Source organism: Martes martes (assembly GCF_963455335.1).
Source record: "Martes martes genome assembly, chromosome: 9".
Lineage (NCBI taxonomy): Eukaryota > Metazoa > Chordata > Mammalia > Carnivora > Mustelidae > Martes > Martes martes.
Genome location: NC_137896.1, coordinates 10078607 through 10102039, shown reverse-complemented (window position 1 = coordinate 10102039; position 23433 = coordinate 10078607). Strand labels below are relative to the sequence as shown.

General features: G+C 39.8%; 2 protein-coding genes across 3 annotated transcripts; one reads left to right on the top strand and one right to left on the bottom strand.

The window, feature by feature from the left end:
• Window positions 1–1195: 1195 nt before the first annotated feature.
• Window positions 1196–20424, bottom strand: DPM1 (dolichyl-phosphate mannosyltransferase subunit 1, catalytic). 2 transcript variants are annotated; one of them, XR_013967362.1, is made up of 10 exons: window positions 20261–20421; window positions 17597–17696; window positions 12365–12398; window positions 10745–10821; window positions 10634–10659; window positions 8274–8369; window positions 5734–5802; window positions 4026–4140; window positions 2943–3150; window positions 1196–2776 (listed from the first exon to the last, which is right to left on the bottom strand). XR_013967362.1 is itself a non-coding variant. In XM_080812814.1 (9 exons), the coding sequence occupies exons 1-9, from the start codon at window positions 20419–20421 to the stop codon at window positions 3046–3048; spliced, it is 783 nt and encodes a 260-aa protein (XP_080668940.1). In that variant the 5' UTR covers window positions 20422–20424; the 3' UTR covers window positions 2800–3045. The 2 variants fall into 2 exon arrangements, 1 of the variants encoding a protein (XP_080668940.1); XM_080812814.1 differs by lacking the exon at window positions 1196–2776 and having other exon boundaries at window positions 2800–3150; window positions 20261–20424.
• A 316-nt stretch (window positions 20425–20740) lies between these two features.
• Window positions 20741–22923, top strand: MOCS3 (molybdenum cofactor synthesis 3). The gene has a single exon (XM_080814109.1). The coding sequence runs from the start codon at window positions 20743–20745 to the stop codon at window positions 22117–22119; it is 1377 nt and encodes a 458-aa protein (XP_080670235.1). The 5' UTR covers window positions 20741–20742; the 3' UTR covers window positions 22120–22923.
• The last annotated feature ends 510 nt before the right edge of the window (window positions 22924–23433 follow it).

Sequence of the window (23433 nt, the reverse complement as noted above, 5' to 3'; positions counted from 1 at the left end):
TTATATAATCCCCACAGAGGGGTAGCTCTCGCGAGAACCAAGAGGATTTTTGCCATTGACCCACTAGGAGGCGCCGCGGATAATGGCCGCAGTGCGCTTCCAGGGCCCGTGTGCACGGCGGGCGCCTTCCTCTGGCCGCAGCGCCGGCGGCGGAGGCACCAGCAGCGGGCCGCAGCACGCCCTGCACTCAGTCAGGTGGCCGTGCTGGGGATCCCTGCGCGGGCCCAGCTGGGCCTGGACTACATCTGGCGGGAGGGGGCGTGCGGGCAGCCCAGCGGCTCCACGTGCTGGGAGGCCTGCGCTCTCACCCGCCCTGCAGCAGCGGGAAGGGCAGGGACACCTGGCCGGTCGTGCGCGATGCCTCCTGCCTTATATGAGGTGTGAGGGCCTCGTGCTTCACACACCGACTGGAGATAAGCCACGAGCTCATGGAGCCCTGGTTCCTTCCCGGTGGGGTGGATTACTTAGTGGACAGGGGCTGACAGTCTTCCAGGTCGGTGATGGGCTCTTCTCTTTGGCCTGAAGAAAACAAATGGGAACCCTAGCCCATTGGGGGGGCCACCAGACTCGTGAAGCCGAAAGATGAGAAATGATGTTGCTGATGGGCCGCCACAAGATGCTCAAAAACTACACTTCAACTGTGGCCCCAGGGACACCATAATCTGGACAGCACAAGATAGCACATGGACAGTCTGTGCAAACTTAGGTCAATCCCAACCAACACATTACCTCGTTTCTGAACCCACCTTTCGGAGTAGAGTGCATCTGAGAGTATGTTATTAGCTAAACATACTGAAGAGTCATGAACACCATGAGGAAGGATTAACCAAGCCTGTTTTCTTAAAGTGTGTGCTCTGTAAATACACTGATCTTTGGCTGTTTCTCTAAATTTCAAGTTAAGATAGTTTCAAATCATACTTAACATCCCCAAAGATTCGGACATAATTGAAAGTAGTACTAGTTGTGGTTACACATAGCTCAGTGAAGACTTCAGTTAGCAGGTTTAAACAAGCCATTTCATCCAACACAGAATTTCACTAATTTCTGAAAGCCAAATCAGTATTTCAAGGGGAAACAAGAACTGGAGAAGTTAAAAAAAAGGGGGGTGGGGGTGGTGGCACCAAAGCATTTGATTTAGAGAAACAAAGATGAAGAATCTAATTACATGTTACAGAAGACAGGCAAAAGCAACTATGAAATAAGCAAAATTTATCACAAGTTCAGTTGTCCTTAGATATACTTAGATTTCATAGAGTGGTAATACAAATAAATACAAAGGGAAAACATCTGGATTTCATCCTTGACCTAATTTAAAAATTAAAGAGATGCTAGGTTCACATATAAATGTTTTAAGATTTTTAGTGCTTAAATCATCAGATTTACTAAAAAAATACCATCTAAATAGTTCAGATTCTTTTCTAAATAACTGCTACATGATGAAAGTCTCACTGTTCAAATGCTTTCTCTACTATCAATTCCAGTAGTGACAGTGTTGTGACTGGAATTAAGAATCAAAAAGATTAAAAAGGCAAAAGATAGCTATCTACTCTCCTGGGGTTTGAGAAGGCAATACTTATAGTGAGTTCTCTGAGGTACTTACTTAATCTCTGCTCCACACACTCGACAATAAAAACTTTGGGTTTAGATGAAGAAGAAGAGAATCTAAACACTCAACAACCAAAAAAGGGTATTATATTTCTATTACGTTAGGTAATTCTACATCAAACAGTGATGAATTTTCTAGTTATTAATGATGAAAGAAGTCATTTCCCCCAGGAAGGTGGGTCCCTGGTGTGCTGGCTGGCTACACAGCTCTATAAAAGGGAAACAGAATAGTAGAGGTCCTTATTGGAATGTGTCCTATGGATTCAACTATGGGAGTAGGTAATGTTCAAAATGACACCAAAGGTTTTATAGTCTGGTATTAATTTCTGGTAGGATCTGTTAGAAATGCAAGGGAAAAAGCTGATTTTAAATTTCTTTAGCATCCAAATTAAGCCAGGAAAACGTAATTAAGAAGACTATTCAATAAATATGCTTATTAAATAACTTAGAGGGGTCTCTTCCTTTTACTTGCAAAGGACAATCAACTTGATCTTAAGCTTATTTGCTCAAAGTATGCCTTCCCCCAAATTTAAAAGGTACTATGAGTTCCATAAGCTATGCTACAGTCAGAAATTTATCTTTTTTTTGGAAACACTTAGGTTAGAGAAGGTAGGTAAACAGAACATTTGTGCTGGCTTTCATGAACAGCTTAAACTTAAGGAGCATTTTAACTGGCGGAACACTTACAACTTAGCAAGAGGTTTAAAAATTACTATAGCAACTAAGTCTCGAAGTCATCAAAATACTGATGCCTTAATGTCATCAGTATTTTTTTCTTACTGATAGAAGTTATTGCTCAGGATAGAAAAAATAGTAGCTATGCAATCAAGAGATGTCACGTTTCCAATTCACAGTATGTTAAATAGACTTGCTGTGACAGAAGAAATCCTTCCCATCAATTCAAGAGCTACAAACAGCCCAACTCTAAATTCATGACCTAAACATATTTTATGCAGTTTAAGAAATTTGAGATACATTTTTGAAGAAGGGGCAGAGGTGTCTACTTATTCATTAATACAGAAATAGCCATATATATTTCATGAATATAATTAACATTTTTCTTGCTTCTGACATCTATTACAAAGAACTATGAGTCCAGTTCTTTATATACTTCAAAATCTTCCCCATGTACAAAATTCTGCACATACTCTAATGAAAGCAGCAATAGTTTCTGGAGAAAAAAAAAAACAAAAAACAAAAACCCATGTATATTTATTTACAAGTCTTAATATAGCAAAATCAAATGAAAATTGAGAACACTGCTCATTTTTCTAATTTCACTTGACATACAAAATGGAGTTTCCTCAGATAAAAGATTTGTATGAAATTTACCTTACCTTATGATTTATGCTCTAAGAGTACATTTTATAAAAATCAGCAACCAGCCTTCTTTTATGTTTAAATGAAATCAACATGATAAGTATAATGAGTAACTTTCTTTTATGTAGTAGCAAAGAGGGTCAATAATCCTTTCAAGAAAGAGACTATTTCATTTCCTCCCAATTTGGATTCACCGTAAACACGATCCACAAATGATATTGGAACCTGGTTAAAAAAACACACGTTAAGTCAGTCTTCAAAAATATTAAAAAGGAAGCATAGCAAGCATACACCAATGCAGTACAAACAGCCCTTCAAGTAAGTTCAGAAGTTATGTGTTATATATAGTTGTTATAGCAACTGTACATCCAAATCTTTAAAGTTAACCATTTCGTTACCTAAAAAAAGATCAAATGAACCAAATCTAAAACCATTTGAAAAGCAATGATCCTGAATATTAAGCTGTTGACCTGTTTCAACCAATATTTCAAGAAAAAAATCTATACTCCAAAGTAAAAGCCTTTCACTAAATTTTTTCAGTAGTCCGTTCAATTTATGTTACTATGTTTTAGTGTTAAATTAAAAATCTTGACACTTCCATGGAGACATGGCATTCTAGTTATTTTCTTGCTATAAGTAGGAACATTAGTGTTAAAGGAGGAGAGCCCTTCCTAAGAGCTCAAAAGCTAGCTGTAAATATTACTGACCACCTCCCGCCCCCATTAACTCCTGTCCTCTTCATGGAAAATGGCAAACGGATTCATCATTAGAGTGGTTCTTGGCTATGGAAAGAGGAAAAGGAGCAAACACACTCATCCCACAGTGCTGAGTGGTCAGAAGAAAGGGCAAGATGCAGAACCTACCAATAACTTTTAATTCTTTAAAAGGGAATGATGCCTTTTATTAATGTTTTAAATCCTGGTAGGGTCAATGTAGTTAATTCAAAAGTGAATTTTCACCCTTTAGTGCATGGACGTTCCAAACAACTAGAAGCCTCCCACATTTATTTAGTAGTTGTGCAAGTTAAACTTTTTATTATAGTCTAAACCTACTGTTTCCTACAAGGGATACGGCACTCTATTTACCAGCAGTTTGCCTACCTCGCCAATAGTGTAATTCAACTGTCTTGCCCGAACAATCATCTCCATCTGGAACACATAGCCTTTAGAAACACATTTTTCTATTAATTTCTGTAGAACTTCTTTTCGGTATAACCTGTGAGAAAGCAAAATACACATGAATACCTAGGTAAATACACTTGCTACACGTACCCTTTATAAAAGTCCACTGGTATTTATAAAACCTACAACTTTTCACTAGCCGTTTGCATGCAGAAAAACTGTCACAGCCTATGATTAGGATACACTTGTCCTGAACGGGAATGGTCATGCAATCTTTGGTAAATAATTTAGAATAGTTTTGAAAACGAATTCTTAGTATCTTTTAGGGAATTATTTCCTTACCATACTACCACAAATTATAAAAATAGGATAAAGTGAATCATTTGAAGTAGAACCACCGTTTTAAGCTTTTAAATTTTCTTAAAATTAAAGTTGTATGAAGAGAAACCATTCCAAATATTCGAACAATAGAGTTGACAGATGATGATTAATTAATATAAAGTAGATGACAAGAGCAAACCCAGTAATTAACAAGTGTTTCCTCATAAATGTCTGAGCAGCTTCTATTTCCCAAGATGTACTAAATAAATTCCTTGAGATAAACACAGTCCCTTTAGAGGACTTAACGGGGAGCTCCTGAAGAAAGTGACTGGGTTCATCCACAGGACTTCCCAGCTCCTGTCTCTTACTTTGTGAATCTGATGTGCTCCATGTTTGGCCTGTGCATCTGCCCATTGCAGGTCTCTGTGACCTCAATTGGTGATAGCTGTATCCTACCAGGATTGCCTCAATCCTGCAATGCCTAGATTCCTGTCTTAACTTTGTGTGTCAATTCTGACAAAGGACCAAAGAATTAACATTATTTAATGGAAAAAAGCAAATGCCAAATAATACATGGTCATACAAAACAGTTCATCTTCTATAGCAAGACTAAAATTAAAAATATCACCTGCCAAAACAAACAAAAATTACCCTTCCCCCAACCTGGAAGAAGGCTTTGTTCTAACAATAATTTTTTTAAATTAAAAATACAGAGAGCAAGGTAACTGCAAACACCCTAACCATGAACTATTTTAAGCTTTTCTGTGGACAGAGCAACAATATTCATATGAATTGCAGAAAGTTGCTGGAAGAAGTGCTGTTCTTTGGAGCCTATCACCAATGATAGCAATGTTCTGAATAAGAAGTGGATTAAGCAGCAACCTTGGCCCCCTAAGGCCCCCACTAGGGGCTGAGTACCAATGTGAATACTAACAAGCACACTAACCTAAGCCCTACCTTTGATGCTCCTTACAAAGTACATTTCCTTTAAGAAGATGCTCAGGCCTCATTAGCAATTTCTTAAACATTTTACTTATTTATTTACGAGAGAGAGAGCACAAGCAGGCAGAGTGGCAGCCAGAGGCAGAGGGAAAAGCAGGTTCCCCACTGAGCAAGGAGCCCGAGGTGGACTCGATCCCAGGACCCCAGGATCATGACCTGAGCCTAAGTTAGTGGCTTAATCGACTGAACCACCCAGGCTTCCCTCATTAGCAACTTTTAAGGAATTTCAGTCTATCTTTGTTATGTTCTGGAACAAAAATGTGATAGAAATTAAAAGCATTTCTTAAAAATAAGTCACTGCATACTAAGAAATTCAGATAAGAAGTTAATAATAGAAAAAATAAAATTACAGTTTTTACTGTACCTGAAACTTCCTGTTAAATCAGATGCTCCTGGTCTGAGCAAAATCTGTGTTATAAAATTGGCCCCGCGGCTGTTTAAATAAAACAATTAGATTTTCTTTATATAATACATTTTCTAAACAAGAGAAACACAACCAGGGTCAGAGTGCTAAAACCGTTACACTAATTTCATAAATGCAACACTATTTTACAAACACGTCAATTTTATAGAAATTTTAGTTAGTAAAGGATCTGATATTCTCATTTTTGAGGAAATGGGGACTTATATTCTCCGAATGTGACACTTAGAGAGGACCTATAAAATAATCATTCTTCTAAACTTTAGGTAAGAAAGATAACGGATTTTTAACTCAATTTGCATATTTGCTACCAGTCCTCATTTAGAATTATGACCATCTCTCAGAAAGCAAAAGGAATCGGGGATTTGGAGTTTCCTTTTCAGATTCTAATAAGCACAAGGGATCATGGGTTTCAATTAGGCAACAGGTCAGTCTGCATAATAATGGCACTTTTTTTAAAAAGAAGGTATGCAAATGGGCAAGAGTTTTGGTTTTTGGCAATCTCTGGAAATTGAACAAAATGTTCATTCCGAAACTGTTTCTTTCTACTTGGGCCGCTGTAACTAAAGACCACAGACTGCGTGGCTTAAATGACAGATATTTATTTCTCCCAGTTCTGAAGGCTGCGAAGTCCAAGATCAAGGTGCAGCAGAGGTGGTTCCTGGTGAGAACCCCCTTCTTGGCATACACAGGGCTGTCTTTCTGCTGTGTGCTCTCACAGAAGAAGAGGGCAACAAAAGCCAAGCCCTCTGGTCTCTTCTGGAAAGGGCACTAATTCCACCATGAGTGCCCCATGATCACTAAATTTAATTACCTCCCAAAGGCCCCACCTCCAAATACCAACAATTTGAGGGTAAAGTATTTTAACAAATAAATTTTAGCAGAGACATCCTGGCCCTAACAATGACAACGTATGTGCTTCAAACAAAACTAAGTATCAGTTTCAAGCTATTACTAATACCAATGATTAACATTTCGAAAAGATCTGAAGTGCCCTTGGAAAAAAGTGACTTTTGTATTACAGCTATTTTAGTGAGCTCCGATTGAGAAAAAAAAAAAAGTTTTCTGAGGCAGTCTGGAAAGAATAGTTTCTCTCCAAAGCCAAGGTAACTACCAAGGCCCTCCCTAGGAAAGATTATTTTTACAATGGTTAGGGCTATAGCTGGGATAATAGCTTACAAAAACATTTTCCCTTTCAAATTGCTTCTAATAACAAAATTCTAGGACATAGTTTACCCTTCAAAATGGGTTTAATCAAAGGAAACTGAGCGTATAGGTATATACATGTATGTATACATACACATTTGTACCTCAAATCAGTGACTATATCTCTAAATTGGGGTTTTTAAATTAAAATGCAGCAAGAGTCAGATGGGCTTGGATTAAAATTCTAGTTCATACAAAGGAGTCCATGGGCAAGTGATTATGTAATCTTTCTCAGGAGTATATATTTCAGTCAGTGCAGACATTAACAACTAATGACAAACACACCTCAATACAACTTGGGACTCCTTAATTTTAAAGTGGGAGCTGTGATGACCAAATTCAGAGGGCCTGAGAGATTACTCACTTGTTGTTCTCAACACTGGCTGCACAATAGAATCCTCTGGAGAGCCTGTGAAAAATACTGATGGTTCTGCCCCACCCGTGGAGATCCATTTGCATGGTCTACAGTGTGCGTGCGCACACGAGAAAGGGAAAATGACAGGGAAGAGTAGTGTACGATTTTCTCTCTATGTGATTCCAATATGCGGCAGGATTAAAAACCACTGTTTTATCCAACCCCTTCATTTCACCAAACATTGAGGCTCTTACAGGTCTTAAATGACTTTCCCAAGGTTCCACAGTTAAGAGGCAGAACTGTGATTAACTTAACAAAATCTTCAATAGGAATGAAAAGGGTCATAAAAAACACTAATATTAGTAAATATTTAGTAAATATTAGTAAAGGCATACCTTTACATCTGTAGAGGTATGCTGTCATGTATTAAGCAGGAAGCTACATAGATCCCTTATAGATTTCATCTTCTCAACCACCACAAAAAGGTGATATAGATTAAATAAGGTCAGAAATTCTTTGTGAGTCTTCCAATCAAGAAGTGGATTCTCCTTCCCCATCCTTTGATTATGGACCCTCTCTCTCTTGTGTGTGTGTGTGTGTGTACACAAAACTACTCAGTCCCAAAATACAGATGAATAGTTCACTTAAAGCTGAAGGTACAGAATCAATTTTGCTGAATTAGACCATTTCTAACAAAGGTTCAAAGGCTTATGCTGATTTTTCCTTAGTGACAAATATTCAAAATAAAATACTTTAATCATAGGACAATTTGTACATAAGGAGCTATCTGGGAGTATATATTGGAAGTTAACAATCCGATCCCAGAAATCCCAAGGCAGCATGGTGAGTAATCCAAATACCTGTCATAAACACACTCCCAGTAGGTACAATAAATACTAGAGAAACTGCAGCACGTCTATACCTGATTATTTTTCTTTTCAAATCCCAGCCATATACGCCTCCATTTCCTTTGTAGCGAGTTCCAGAGACAATGTCAAAATTACCCTCCTTCTGCTTCCTGAAGAAAAAAATACATTAGCTGTCAATTAGAAAAAGCTACTGAGCTTTCAATACTTATTTTCACGAGCTACACAAAATGAACTTTTAAGATTTGCATAGGAAAAACAATGCCAAGAAAACAGATGAACTAAAATCTTTCAATGTAAGATTTTCAGACCTGATATTTTTCCTTTATTAATTTCTAAAACTAAAAAATAGTAGTACTTGCTGATGGTACCATGTGAAACCATCCTAAAATGTAATCTCCCTCCATTTGGTTCTTGGCCCTATTAATAAGTAAACAGTGCTACAACAGCCTGGTAACCTTCCAGACCTTTCTCTTTGCAGAAAAATACAAAGCCCCAGGGATTTTAGTTGCTTTAACAAAATTGGAAACCAAAAAAGTATATTCTGCAACTTGCCTTTTGTCAGTTAACGATATACATAATGGAATCATGGACATCCCTGGAGGTCAACAGAGAATTTCCCCATTTTTTCTAATAGCTGCAAAAATATCCCATGGAACATTGGACCCGTATACTTGTATGGTTGTTTTCATGGTGGGTCTCCCAACTCCCAACACCACAACCACAATGAACAGTGTGACAACGTTCTTATAAACTTACATCCTGGTGCTTATACAACCCAAAGTGGAACATAAGAGAATTGCTAAAACAAAGCTTACAAGTATTTTGAACAGGTATCACCAGAAATTACTTTCCAAGAAGGTTGTAGCAACTCACACTTCTCCAGCAATATTTGGGTGTGTCCACTTCCCACCATCTTATCCGTGCTAGATGTGTTGCTCTTTATGTTTGTAATTATGACAAAATAATGGGTAATAAAATACTGCCACAATTATTTCACTTTGTGTTTCCCTGCCAACATCCCAGGGTGTCTTCCCTTGGGCTTCATAGCCATTGGTCTTTCTTCTACATAGGGCTTGTTTCTAGCTTTCACCCATTTTCTATTCCCCTGGTTCCATTTCCTTCTCAGGTCAAAGGGGCTCTTGGGAATTAGATATATAAGCAGAAAGAGATCTCTGAGGCGACCTTATGCAGAGATCAAAGAATGAGAATAGCTAGCTATTAAGGAGCAGGGAAAGAGCATTTTAGGCAAAGAACACAGTGCTCCGTGTGACACAGAAATGGAAGGAGCATGCCTGCCGCAGAGGGGGTAGAGAGGAGGGGCACAAGATGAGCTCAGAAAGGGACGCAGGGGCCAGATCACGTAGCTGTTTGAGGGGCAAGGAAAAGTTTCTTTTTAAAGTTTCTCTCTAATGAGAACTCACTGAACTAATCAAAACAGGAGAGTAACATTACCTAATTCTGTTTTAGTATATTTAGCTTACACTGAAAACAGTTCCAAATTCTTATTCTAAGAGGTTTCATGTTGTCTTGGATTCTTTTTTTTTTTTTTAAAGGTTTTATTTATTTATTTGACAGAGAGAGAGCAAGAAAGAGAAAGCACCAGCAGGGGGAGGGGCAGAGGGAGAGAGAGAAGCAGATTCCATGCTGAGTAAGGAGCCTGATGTGGGACTCGATCCCAGGACTCTGGGATCATGACCTCAGCCGAAGGCACACACTTAACAACTGAGCCATCAGGTGCCCTTAGAGTTTCTAAGAATACAACCATACTGCCTGCAAATAAATACCACTTTGTATCCTTACTTAATATTCATACTAAATTCTTGTTCTTACATCACTTAAAACGTCCACATATAATGACAGCTGGCATGCCTGCCTCAATGCGTTTATTAATGATTCAACATTTCACCATTTAGTAAGATGTCTGTCTTAGGGCTGGGTTGTCTTTATCAAGTTTAAATGGTTTCTTTTTATTTCTGTTTTCAAGTTTTATTAGAAGTGGCTAGTACAGTTTATCAAATACCTTTAGGCACCTACAAACTTAATCATGCTGCTTTCTTTGCTAATATGATAAATTATGCGGATGATTTCCTGATGATGAACCATTCTGGCCCTCTTGGAATAAACCCTACTTGTTCATAGTGTTTTACCCTTATGATGTAGGGCTTAATTCCATTAACATGGAAGTCACCTTCCATCTTTTCCTGTGGTCTGGGAGAATTGAGAGTCCCTAAAATACATTATTTAGCCACAAATCTATAGTCATGAGGCTCAGATTTATATGTTGGTTTCATTTCTGACAGCAAACTTAAAATAGCATGTGCATTTTTAATTAGTAAAAAATGAAAATAAGTCAAATATTAAAGTAATATAAATGATTTGAATCACAATTCTTTCAAATATTAAAAATACCTACCTAATGAATTCAGGAATAAATTTTGGCTGAAATTTAGAAAAAATAAACATTAAGTCAGTAAAATAGGCTTAGACTACCACAAATAGCCGAATAAAGAAAGATACCACTTACATGGTGTGAGAGATCAGCATCCATAATAATTATGTAGTTTCCTGTGGCATGTTTCATTCCGTGAATATATGCAGTTCCTGGAAATGAGAATATATCCACTAAAGAAAGCCATCAGAAATGCTTACATATACATGTGAAATTAAGCACCTGAAAAGCATACATCAGTCCCTTAAAGGTGATACTAAACTATAATTAAATCCTATTTATTCTCAGTCAAAAACATCTCTCCATTCCATTCTTTCATCTGCCACTTCACCTTAGTCCCAGGCACCACCTTCTGAAGCTCAGCTCTCTACCTAAAAGTGTTTCCCTGCTTCTGCTCTTCCCATCACTCCTGGCCCACTTCCACAAAAGCTTTCCCAAGTGTAGTCTCCACTGTAAGCTTAGTACACTAGAGGGATCTGGTATTTGGGGTCAAAGACACAGCCAGCAATTACTTAGCTCCCTTCATGCCTAGAAGTCCCCCAGGGACCTGACAGGTAAGGGTAAGTGGGGATTTGGGGAGTCCCACATTCCCTAGTTCCAAACCCCCACAGTATCTTATTAGCAATGGTGAACTAGTCTAACTGCTTTTGCTAAAGAGTGAGGATCACAGCTTTTTGGATTTCCACGGACTCGTCAGGAATTCCTGGTTGCTTTCATGGCAGTTTCCATTATTTCAATTTCAAAGAACCTCTGGGTTCAGATACTCAGAGCACTTGATGATTGCCAGAGAAATGGTCTTCAAGACAGCAGCAAATACTCAAAATTTTAAGAACTGTGCTTCTTCCATGCTCTCCCCATTTTTCAGTAAAATTATACTACTTCTTAATCTAAGGAACTGTAACCAGCCCAGAAATAAAGGTACTGAGATACTCATTTCAGAATGATTAAGTTCATCTAAGATTTTAAAAGCCAGAAAAGTTTTTTTTTTTAAATAAAGAGTAACTTTTTACTACTTACAAAGAAATGTTCAAAGATTTATAGCTAACACAGCATGCTGGTCCAAAACATTTGCCCTCAGATCCCTTCTCTGGCCCTGCTCTACCCTGTTCTACATTGCATGGAACTATAGTTCCCATGTACTCTCCTCAACTGGCTGTCGGATAGCTTCGGGAGGCAAGAGGGATAGTTTCCAGGAGACAGAAAAGGAAAACTATGTGTCCCCTCTCCTACTCTGCCTCCCAGCACTGACTGGGTATCCTCCACGGCTCTAGCTCCTGCCAGGTATCCCCTACTTCATCCTTCCAGCCCCTTCTAAATAGCCTGGGTTCCTGGGCTCCAAAAACACCATCTCCTCCTATTGTTGCTCCATTCTAGGGGTGGGAGCAACCTCTCACCATTACTAGTTTGAGTGGCCTCACTGTTCCATTCCATTTGGCCTCTTAGCATTCCTCCACCTGTGTAACCAGATTCTTAGTATTAAATTCCCTACACTGAAAGGCTGACAGTGGTTTCTGTTTTCCCAAGTGGTCCCTGACTGATACGTGCAACTCAAGTTAAACCATATACACATCATTAAGATCATTAAAAACCATCAGAGGTCACTGTATTTTGGCCTTCTTCCAAATTTGGAAAATACACACTGGGTAAGCTTACCAAGGTGAGAAGCAGGTATGAGAATCGAGAGGTTCTACTTACCCAGGCCTAACTTTTTCTCCCGTGGTCTTAGAAGCTGCAAGAGTAAGAAACAGCATTTTAACACAAATACTAAAAATAATCTAATAAAAATTCTTTTTATAGGTGCCTACCCCTTTTAACAAAAACATAGCTGCATTTATTAGACCTTAAAGCACAGTATGTTTAACATTTTTTGCCATGGTAAAAAAGTGTTTAGTAACAAATCAAATAGCTTAGTAAGTTGGAAAAACAATATTCTTTTAACCCAACCCTGCAGGTCAAATTTTAAACATTTTTTTTTCCTGGTGCTATTCACCAGAAAACAGTAGGTAAACAATGTTACTTTATCATTTTAAACAATAGCTGTTGATTCCTTCTCCTAAGAAAACCGAGGATTTAACTCACTTATCCTATACCTTTGCGGATTTGATAGCCTTATCTGTTTTCTCAATCCCTTTTGTGACTTTATTATTTATTTACGTTCTTGATCCACCCCCCACCCCCGCTTTTTTTTTTTTTCAGTCACAAAAATAATACAGGCTTATGGTTACAAGGCAGACAATATATGGTCATACGTTAGTTAAGGCATTCAGGTCAGTTGCAGGTATGTGCCATTACAAATATTGCTATAATAAAGATACTTGTACATATATCCTTTTGTAGGAGTCCTGTCATTTTTGTAATTCGCATCCCAAAAGTTGAATCACAGTGGCTGAAAAGATATGCATGCTTCTTTCTCTGGATTCTTTGTATGATTTTAAATGCTGATATCACTCCATCAACTTATCCTGACTTTATGTTTGGAAGACATTACATTCTCTACTGGCCCAATGACATGATTTTAGGGTTACAGGCCTAACAATAAAAATTTTTTTTCTCTTCTTACTTTTTGTCAATCATTTAGTCTTTCTACCCTTTTTTTTTTCTTCATATATAAACCCTGACTTAGGGTTTAGCTTTTTTTCTTTTGTCTGGAAATTTCTGAAAAAAGTAGAATGCCAAGATTTTGACTCTGAGGTATGGGGCTCACATGGACTCACTACCAAGCCTATCTAAACCTCTTCTACATTTTCCAGTGTATAAGCAGGCTACCTCAGACTGCAAATCTCTTAAAGTATTTTCAGTTTAATTCAACCAGGATAGACTACTTTTTTTTTTTTTTTTAAACTTCATGTGAACTGCTGTAGGTCTTGGGGAGGAACAAAGATAAAATGCATTCCTGCTCAATGAATTCTTATATAGAAAAAAACTAGACATTTAATCGATCATGTATACTAATTATAATTCACTGGACAAAATCAAACAAGATATATCAGGTTTTATTTTTGTCACTGATGATTACTGACAAAATACTGACTTGGTATCTGCCCTAAAAAACAAATCCTTTAAAGTTCACCTTAGATTTTCTATAATCCTATGTTTCAGTTGGAAAAATCTTTTTTTCTGAAGTTTTTATAAAATATAAACCATGCTGCATGATAGATTACTATGGAACAGTTAAAAGAATGAGATAATTTAGCAATAAAAGATCTCTTGGCTACAATTAAAAATCAACAGAATGAGGGGCGCCTGGGTGGCTCAGTGGGTTAAAGCCTCTGCCTTCGGCTCAGGTCGTGATCCCAGGGTCCTGGGATCGAGCCCCATATCGGGCTCTCTGCTCAGCAGGAAGCCTGCTTCCTCCTCTCTGCCTGCCTCTCTGCCTGCTTGTGCTCTCTGTCTGTCAAATAAATAAATAAAATCTTTAAAAAAAAAAAATCAACAGAATGATACAGGGAGATTGCATTTATGTTGAAAAACAAAGAACGCCACATTGCCTAGTTTGACAAATATAGACACATACACAGGCATGCACAAAGGTCTGAAGCAAGCCACACCAAGCTGCCGACTGGGGTGTCCCCTGGAAAAGGGACTTGGAGGGGGACACAAAGGCAACGTCCGTTTCATCAGCAACTTTTTCACTGAAATGCGAGGCTCACATATTTTTCCATTTTATTTTTTTTCATTTTTGGCCATTTACAGTTGTGAATTATATTTTTTTAAAAGATTTTATTTATTTGAGGGTGCCTGGGTGGCTCAGTGGGTTAAAGCCTCTGCCTTTGGCTCAGGTCATGATCCCAGCGTCCTGGGATCGAGCCCCGCATCAGGCTCTCTGTTCTGCAGGGAGCCTGCTTCCCCCCTCCCCTTTCTCTCCCTGCCTCTCAGCCTACTTGTGATCTCTGTCCGTCAAATAAATAAATAAATCAATCTTAAAAAAAAAAAAAAAAGATTTTATTTATTTGAGAATGAGCAAGAGAAAACACAACTGGTGGGGGTGGGGAGGAGAGAAGCAGATCCCCTCTGAGTGGGGAGCCCAATGTGAAATCTATCCCAGGACCGAGACTATGACCCCAGCTGAAAGCAGATGCTTAACCAACTGAGCCACACAGGAGTCCTGAGAATTATGTTTTCATACATTTGATTAGGGTACTGATTTTTTTTTTTTTTAAGATTTTATTTATTAGAGAGAGAGAAAGAGCGCACAAGCAGGGGGAGCAACAAAGAGAGAGGGAAAAGCAGGCTCCCTCCCTACTGAGCAGGGAGCAAGAAGCAGGGCTCAACCCCAGGTCCCCGGGGTCATAATTGAGCTGAAGGCAGACGCTTAACCAACTGAGCCACCCAGGCGCCCCAGGGTACTGATCTTTTTGTTAGAGGTAAGATTTTGTTACTTAGGGATGAACGATATTCTTAAAGTAGTCAAATCTTTCAATCCTACAATTATATTAGATGTTTTTAAAGTAATGAATATGCATTACATTTTATTAAAAGAACAATCTGTAAAAAGACTAACCTGTGAAATAACATAGGTGACTTAAATTAACCTCTAGTTGGAGGCTGAAACAGCATACATCAAACGTAACAGAAGCACTCAACACGGAAAGGCTGAAGCCCAATCTCCTATCCCTCTGCCTTATAAGCATGGTTAACAGCTCAGGATACACGTGCCTCCAATTTTTCTTCAGTCCCACCTCTGCTGTTTGTCAGCTGTGTAACCTTGGAAAGTGCCTTAAACTCTCGTTTCCTCAGAGTTTAAAGAAAAAGAACTTCCTTCATTTTTTGAAACATTCATTTCGTCCACTTTGAAAGACTAGCAAACAAAGCATCTGTGAGTATTTTCAGATATTGTAAAATAACTTCAGTAATAATTTGTCTCCATCTTCTATCCCAACAAACCACACACATCACTTCAAAGCAAGGAAGCGCTATCCAAGGCATAGCCTGATATTGTCTGGGTTGGGGAGATGGGCAATTTTCTATTTTAAATGATTTAAAGGTCATAAACTAATGAAGGAACAGGGAACTTCCCAGGTAATACAGGAAAATCATAACAGTGAATGTAATTTTTTTTCTCATTATTTTGCATTTTATTGGGTTGGGAAAAATGGAACTTCTTGAGGGCTACGTAGTTTTAGAATTTGAAAAGGTCAATTTAATAGACATATTCTAATATCAATCAATTATACCTCAAGGTTGAATCAAGTTCTATGACAAAGGTGTTCAAAATATTGTCAGGTTGATGTTCCCAGATTAAATAACAACACGTAACTCAGAGTAGTCTATACAGTAACAAATGTGATTCAGTGCCTTGGCTCACCTCTATAAGAAAAACTGGGGAGCTGCTGGCCAAAAATATGAACCTGACATCATCAGAAGTCACTGCTAGAAGGTTGGAAATCTGTCAATTTTTAATCTCCTCCTGTGTATCACAAGATATTTAGAGAATTGGAGGTGTGACAGACATTTGAGTTGCCCATGCGTGATATGGAAAGAATAACTAGCACAGAAAAGATTTACCATGTGTGTAGGAATAACACATGCCCCTTAAACTCTTCTATTGACCAACATCTCCTCCAACTGAATAGAAATTATTTCATTATCAGGATTAATGAAGAATGTGTGTACCTGGTGACAGGTTTTTTTTCCTAATGCTTAATTACCTTTTCTTAAAATGCAAATATCAATAAAGGTTCTCCAAGAGACTTTTTTGGTTTATGTCTATATCGATGGTTCTCTTTTGGGAGGAAGGGACAATTTTGCCCACAAGGGCTCATTTGATGATACCCAGAGACATTTTTGGTTGTCACCCTGGGGAGAGGGGCTGCAAACGGCATCTAGTGGTTAAGAGTCCAGGGATGATGCTAAATGTCCTCTAACATACAGGACACAGCGCCCGCCCCTGCACCAACCAACCCCATCCCCCCACCGCGAATTACTAGGTCCCAAATGTTAATGGTACCAAGACTGAGAAACTCTTGTCTATACACATTAAAAAATACCCAATGCCTACAATGTGTTTTCTAATTAAATCTGGACTTAACTGCATGCTTTTATCTAAAGTTGAGCTCACAAGTATTTTCAAACATTTACAAAACAAACCATTATAAAAATAAACCAGTGATCAAAAATAAAAATGATAAAGCCATTATAAAATGAATTCTACATCTAAGTTACTCCAGTAGAAAAACAACACCCTTCAAAGTAGTGGGAAAATCTAAAATGTAAGACTCCAACAGTCAATCTCCTCCCATAAGACCGCTTTACAGGTAAAACAAAAGATGCTAAGTGCTCTGAAAAATAAAAAGATGCCAAATTTCCATGAAAACAATCGCCCACCCAACTATAAGCTTTTACAGTTGCAAAAAAGGAAGCCGAAAGGTCAAAACATACGTTACTAATTGCAATCTAGTTCCATAATATTCCTTGTCAATTCAGGAGCATGCTTTAATTTTGCCCTTCAAGAGAACTTATCTGCAGGGTAGGTCATAAAAACAGAGTTTATCCAAAGGCCAACTATTAACTTTTTAACAATTACTTTTCTTTTTTTAAGATCGTATTTATTTTAGAGAGAGAGAGAGAGAGTGCATAAGCAGGGGGAGCAGCAGGCAGAGGGAGAGGGAGAAGCAGGCTTCCCACTGAGCAAGGAGGCCAATTCGGGGCTCGATCCCAGGACCCTGGGATCATGACCTGAGCCAAAGGCAGAGGCTTAACCAACTGAATCACCCAGGTACCCCTTGCTGTACAATTATTACTGATCCAACGTATCAAAGGCATGTATAACCTCAAGCACAGTGAAAATGCATCTGAATCCCAAGTGTGTAAGATGCTTTTTATCATTTCAGTTTCTAGAAAATTGACTGAATTTAAGCACTGTCATTTCTCATTCTTTTCCCTAAACAAACACAAGTGATATGACAGAAAAATGTTCACATGACTTACAATCTTGTCTGACCCATACATCTTCTCCAACTGTTCAGCAATGTCCCTTGTTCCATCTGGGCTTCCATCATCTATGATTATAATTTCATAACTGATTCCACTAAAATAAAAAACAAAATGAAAGTCTGTATTGTTTGGAGACAGTATTCTCAAAATAAAAAAAAAAATTTTTTAAATTAATTCCTCACCAGTACAAGTGGAAATTTATTGTCACATTAATCACTAAGGGAAACTCAATTACCAAATGAAATAAATGACATTTAGTACTTCACCTCCAAACTCAGCATGTTGCCGAAAAATGCTGTAATAAAGTCCTGAGATGTTAAAAAAAATTCTCACACAGAAAACATACTCTTCAATTTAAAAAAATCACAGCAATTCTATATTCTATATGATAGGATATCACGAAATTTTACTTACCAACTTTGGAAATGGAATTGTAGGACCTTAATATCAAACCTTGGTTACAAAAAATATTTCAAAAGTACATTTAAAAGATATCTCAGGTTGACTGAGTTGCTGAGTGAATATTCTTTTAAATTTAATTCCAAATAGATTTAAATAACATAAGGAACAAATATGAGTTCATTCCACCCATTAAAAAACCCTCTTTAAAATGGCAAAATAATCTCTTACACCACTATTTCAAACAGTTGTACCCATTACTTCACACTATTAAATACATAAAGCACGGAGAATTACATAAGATTTCAATGTTCTTCAAAGTGAACATCTTTCTATTGGCTCTCCATTCATTTCATGTTACTGCTCTACTGTAAAAATAAGCCAACACAATACTTGGTTGTACATGTTATCACTATGTTTTCCCCCACCTCATTTTAGACTTTTTTTAAAATAATTTTTTGGGGAAACTTAATTGGAAAGTAAAGGAAAGCACAGGAAAACCCCCCTACAACACTGTTTCCTCTTTGCCTATACTAGAAACACATGTAAGGAAAAACACATTCCATTGTAAAAGGCTTAAAAAAGTCAGCCCCGGCAAACTAGGAAGAAAGCTAAACTCAGCCTATCTGTTAAGAGGAAATACTAGACTTCAGCTTCCCACAGTGCTTTAATTTTGGCAATTGCTTTACAAGCCAAAATATGTAAGATGTTGCTTCTAGCTGATATGCTGAGAAAGATATACTTCAAAAACAAATGAAGTTACTCTAGCAAATTATACTTTCTCTCACTTCAATGTGCCCAGAACACCTGAGGGTAAGGTAGTTTAAAGGAATCCAGCTAAGCTGCCTTTAATTCGACTACACCTGAAAAGAAAATCGTTGTTCCCTTCTTGAAACTTCCCTCGGATTAAAGCAAAAAAATATTTGAGACTCAGAAGACAAACTAAACAAGATCGACTATATGACAATTTCTCTCATGTGGGAAGTGCTTACAGAAACCAAAATAAGATAACTAAATAAAAGAGGAAAAGAGAAATTAAAAAAAAATGTGAGGAGCCATATACATGATAATAGCTATGATATTCTAAGAATTATAGTCAAAACAGCAATGGTTTTCACCAATTAGCATTTCCAAAAATGTAAGTTTAATAAAGCCCAGGTTGGCTTGTTGGTGGGGAAACAAGCACTCTCGGGATGTCCTATACAGATATGTTTATCCCGCCACCCCCCAGCATTTTGGTAATAACTGTCAATTTTAAGCACATCTGTTGACCCAGCAATTCCATCCTAAAGACTTTATCCCCACTACACTAGTAAAAGTACGAGCGTGTCTGTTGCAACATTCTTCCAAAGGAGCATTCACTATGTGTCCAGCACTCTTCTAAATCGTGGAAAACATGGGGTGAACAAAGTCTCTGTTTTCATCTGTAAAGCAAAAGTCAAAAAAAAAAAAAAAAACGAAAAAAGCTCCAGAAATAATCTGCGTTCACTGGGATGACACAGCTCGTTAAATTATGAGTCATATGGAATATTATCGAATTAAAAAAGATAATTTTCTAAGTTGGTATATGTTGATCTGGAAAGAACTCCAGAGATCTATACATAATCCCATTGGTATAACCCTAAAACAAGTAACTTCGTACTGACACCAAGATATCCCGAAATTTTAAAAAAAATATTGTGTAACACTTCCAAACTCGAACTCTAAAAGCCCTAGTTTCTAACAATCACATCAAACATCCACTAGTGACCAAGGAAGTTGCCCGGCCCAGCAGCAGCTCTCTAACCCACAGAGATCAAACCTCATGCTTACATAAGCACTCAGCACGGGGGCGGGAGTGAGCGTGCTCATTTAGACTCCCGGCTCCTGCCGCATCCTGACCATCTAGAAGTAGGAGTGAGGTCAAGCTTTCAACCTCGCTCCAAGTAAAAGAGAGCCCAACCCTACTTAAAAAAAAGAAGAAGAAGAAGAAGAAGAAAAAGACAGCCGGGGGCGGAGGGAAGGGGGGGAAGAGTTGGTGGGGGTGTACAATTAAGAGACTGTCTCACAAAACCCAAGGGCAGGAATGAAAACCCAAGACACGGAGAGAATCCCAGAAGTATCCGCTTCTGCTTTCTCCAAGGGTGGCCCTCTCCCCAGGTCTTCCCTCAAGAGCCCAAGGAAGGCGGCGCAGGGCCGCCTCGCGCAACCAACTGCCGACACCCAGGCCGGCGAAGCCAGCTCATCTCATTCCTCAGGGAGGGCGGCCGGGCACGCTACCTCTCGGAGAAGCTTTTCACCAGCAGCCATACGATGAGCGGTAGGTTCTCGCGCTCGTTGTACGTGGGCAAAAGCACTGAATACTTGTCCTGTCCCCGGGCGCGCCCCTCCGACTCCCGCCGAGACCTACGGGGACTACCGCTCGCTTCCTCGGAGGCCATGGCGGAACTGCGCGAGACGCCGGAAACGGAATGACGTCAACGCGCCTCGAGAAGGGGACGGGTCGGACCGTACCAAATTCGGGAAGGGGGGGACAGGCTCTGTGGTTGGGTTCTAGTTCTCTTAAGGCTATCTTCGTGGTGCCTAGAAATATCCAGGAACTATGACTCCTTAAAGTTGAATATGAGGGTTTCTCCAGGAAGTACATGTCTACTTATCACTTTTTCCTATGCTCCGTAAAGATCTTTTAGTTTCTTCCAGTCGCTAGGGGCGCTAAGCCGGAAAAGGAAACGCCTTTTAAGACAACTTCCGAGAGTGGCGCCATGGGTTCTAAGGAGGAGGTGCTCGCCTTGCAGGCTGAAGTTGCCCGGCGTGAGGAAGAGCTAAGTTCTCTGAAGCAGAGGCTGGCGGCGGCTCTTTTGGCGGAGCAGGAGCCAGAGCGGCTGGTTCCGGTGTCGCCCCTGCCGCCGAAGGCCGCCCTGTCTCGAGATGAGATTTTGCGTTATAGCCGGCAGCTAGTGCTGCCTGAGCTGGGCGTGCACGGACAGCTGCGCTTGGCCACCGCGTCCGTGCTAATCGTGGGCTGCGGTGGGCTCGGCTGTCCGCTGGCGCAGTACCTGGCGGCGGCCGGCGTAGGCCGCCTTGGCCTTGTGGACTACGACGTAGTGGAAGTGAGCAATTTGGCCCGCCAGGTGCTGCATGGCGAGGCGTTGGCCGGCCAAGCCAAGGTCTTCTCGGCCGCCGCCTCGCTGCGCCGCCTCAATTCTGCGGTGGAGTGCGTGCCCTACGCTCAGGCGCTTACGGCAGCCACCGCGCTGGACTTAATCCGCCGCTATGACGTGGTAGCCGACTGCTCTGACAACGTGCCCACTCGCTACCTGGTTAATGACGCGTGTGTGCTAGCCGGCCGACCTCTTGTGTCGGCCAGCGCCCTGCGCTTTGAGGGCCAAATCACAGTGTACCACTATGACGGCGGGCCTTGCTATCGCTGCGTATTCCCCCAACCACCTCCCGCGGAGACGGTGACCAACTGCGCGGATGGCGGGGTTCTCGGTGTCGTAACGGGGGTCCTGGGCTGTTTGCAGGCGTTGGAAGTGTTGAAGATCGTAGCAGGTCTGGGTCCGTCTTACTGTCGCAGCTTGTTGATCTTTGATGCCCTCAGAGGACAGTTTCGTTGTATTCGGCTTCGGAGCCGCAGGCCTGATTGTGCGGCTTGCGGCGAGCGGCCCACTGTGACAGACCTGCAGGACTACGAAGCCTTCTGTGGCTCCTCGGCCACTGAGAAGTGCCGCTCTCTGCACTTGCTGAGCCCAGAGGAGCGAGTTTCGGTCACCGACTATAAGCGTCTTCTGGATTCGGGCTCCCCCCACCTGTTGCTGGACGTCAGGCCTCAAGTGGAGGTGGACATCTGTCGTTTGCCTCATGCCTTACACATCCCTTTGAAACATTTGGAACGGAGGGATGCAGAGAGCTTAGAACTCCTAGGAGAAGCAATCCGGGAAGGGAAGCAGGGCACACAGGAAGGGGCGGCTTTCCCAGTTTATGTGATTTGCAAACTGGGCAATGACTCCCAGAAAGCCGTGAAGGTCCTGCAGTCCTTGACGGCGATTCAGGAGTTAGAATCTTCAACCATTCAGGATGTTGTGGGGGGCCTCATGGCCTGGGCTGCAAAAATCGATGGAACATTTCCGCAGTACTGAGGTGGATGGGAGATCCTGACCTGAGGCAGATGTGGACTGCCATGTTACCCAAAAGATACATTTATTTGCGATTTTTCCAGGAATGTATGGGAGAGACTGGGATTGTCCAAAAACTGACTACATTGGACCCCTTTTTGTAAGGGGCTTTTTTGTTGTAATGCATTGGATGCTCTTCTTATTAATGGGTTGTAATACTGTTTCTGAGAACTGTCTTGTGTTTCCAGCACTTGGAAGATGCCTTGAACGTGTGAATTACAATGTTAAGTGACAGGATTTTGTGTTTTGACTGATCATTTCTCTGTTCTGCTTTTTTCCCCACCTCCCCCAATCAAAAAATACTTTAAATTGTCTATTTTAATGCTTGGAAAGCTGTAGTAAACTTAGTCTCCCTGAATTGATCACAGATGATAAACTTGAGGTCAGTTTATTGTTTGCCAAGACATTGTTTGGGTCTTCAATTTCAAATGATAGAATATGTTCCATAGAAATGTTTAAAATGTAAATTATTTTAATTATCTGGGAAAGGGTCATTCTATTAAATATTTGAATTAATATCAAAGTGAGATATTTAGTAAGATAAAGGAAACCACCTTTGTAGTCTGTCAGTTTCTCTTATAAATTGCTGATTTAAAAAATTCTTACAGTTTTGTACCCACTGTGTACTGTGGTTTGGCTTGCTTTGGAATTTTCAAACCCAGGTCCCAAACTTCTGCCCTCTCCTGCCCTTTATTCCTTACCCAATCTGTTATTTTTTTTTCTTGCTTTACTGGCCAAGTACACCAAATACAGTATTGAATTAAAGTGGCATAGTGAGCATTGTTATTTCCTTCACAATCTCAGGTGAAAAACTGACTCTTTGACCAATATGACTTGTTACTGCTTTACTGTAGCTATTGCCATTTATCAGATTAAAGAAAATTTCCTTCCTTTTAAAGTTTGCTAACTTTTCGTTGAATTCATCAAATGCTTTTTTTGCATTATTATGTGCTGCTTTTTTCTCTTTGGTTAATGCAGTGGATTACATTGATTCTCTTTGGTGGCAAAACACACACACACACACACACACACACACACATACACAATTTCCCCTCTCAGTAACTTCCAAGTGTACAATACGGTATTGTCAACCACATGCACATGGTATACAACAGATTCCAGAATCCCCTGTCCTGCATGGCTGAGACTTGACACCCGCCAAACCACTCCCCATTTCTCCCCTTCAGTTTGCCTCTTCTATTTTGATTTCATCTATTTTACTCCCATATTTTTTAGTAGTACAAAATGTAGGTGTTTTTATGTTTATTGATTAGACAA

What these genes read in the sequence shown, in the direction of transcription:
- MOCS3 (XM_080814109.1), top strand. Translation starts at nt 20,743, where the DNA reads ATGGGTTCTAAGGAGGAGGTGCTCGCCTTGCAGGCTGAAGTTGCCCGG.
- DPM1 (XM_080812814.1), bottom strand. Translation starts at nt 20,421, where the DNA reads ATGGCCTCCGAGGAAGCGAGCGGTAGTCCCCGTAGGTCTCGGCGGGAG. An exon ending in TGTATGGGTCAGACAAGATT is followed by an intron (nt 12,399 to 17,596) that starts GTAAGTCATGTG and finishes TTACTCTTGCAG; the next exon opens with CTTCTAAGACCACGGGAGAA. An exon ending in GATTTAACAGGAAGTTTCAG is followed by an intron (nt 4,141 to 5,733) that starts GTACAGTAAAAA and finishes GCTTTCTCACAG; the next exon opens with GTTATACCGAAAAGAAGTTC.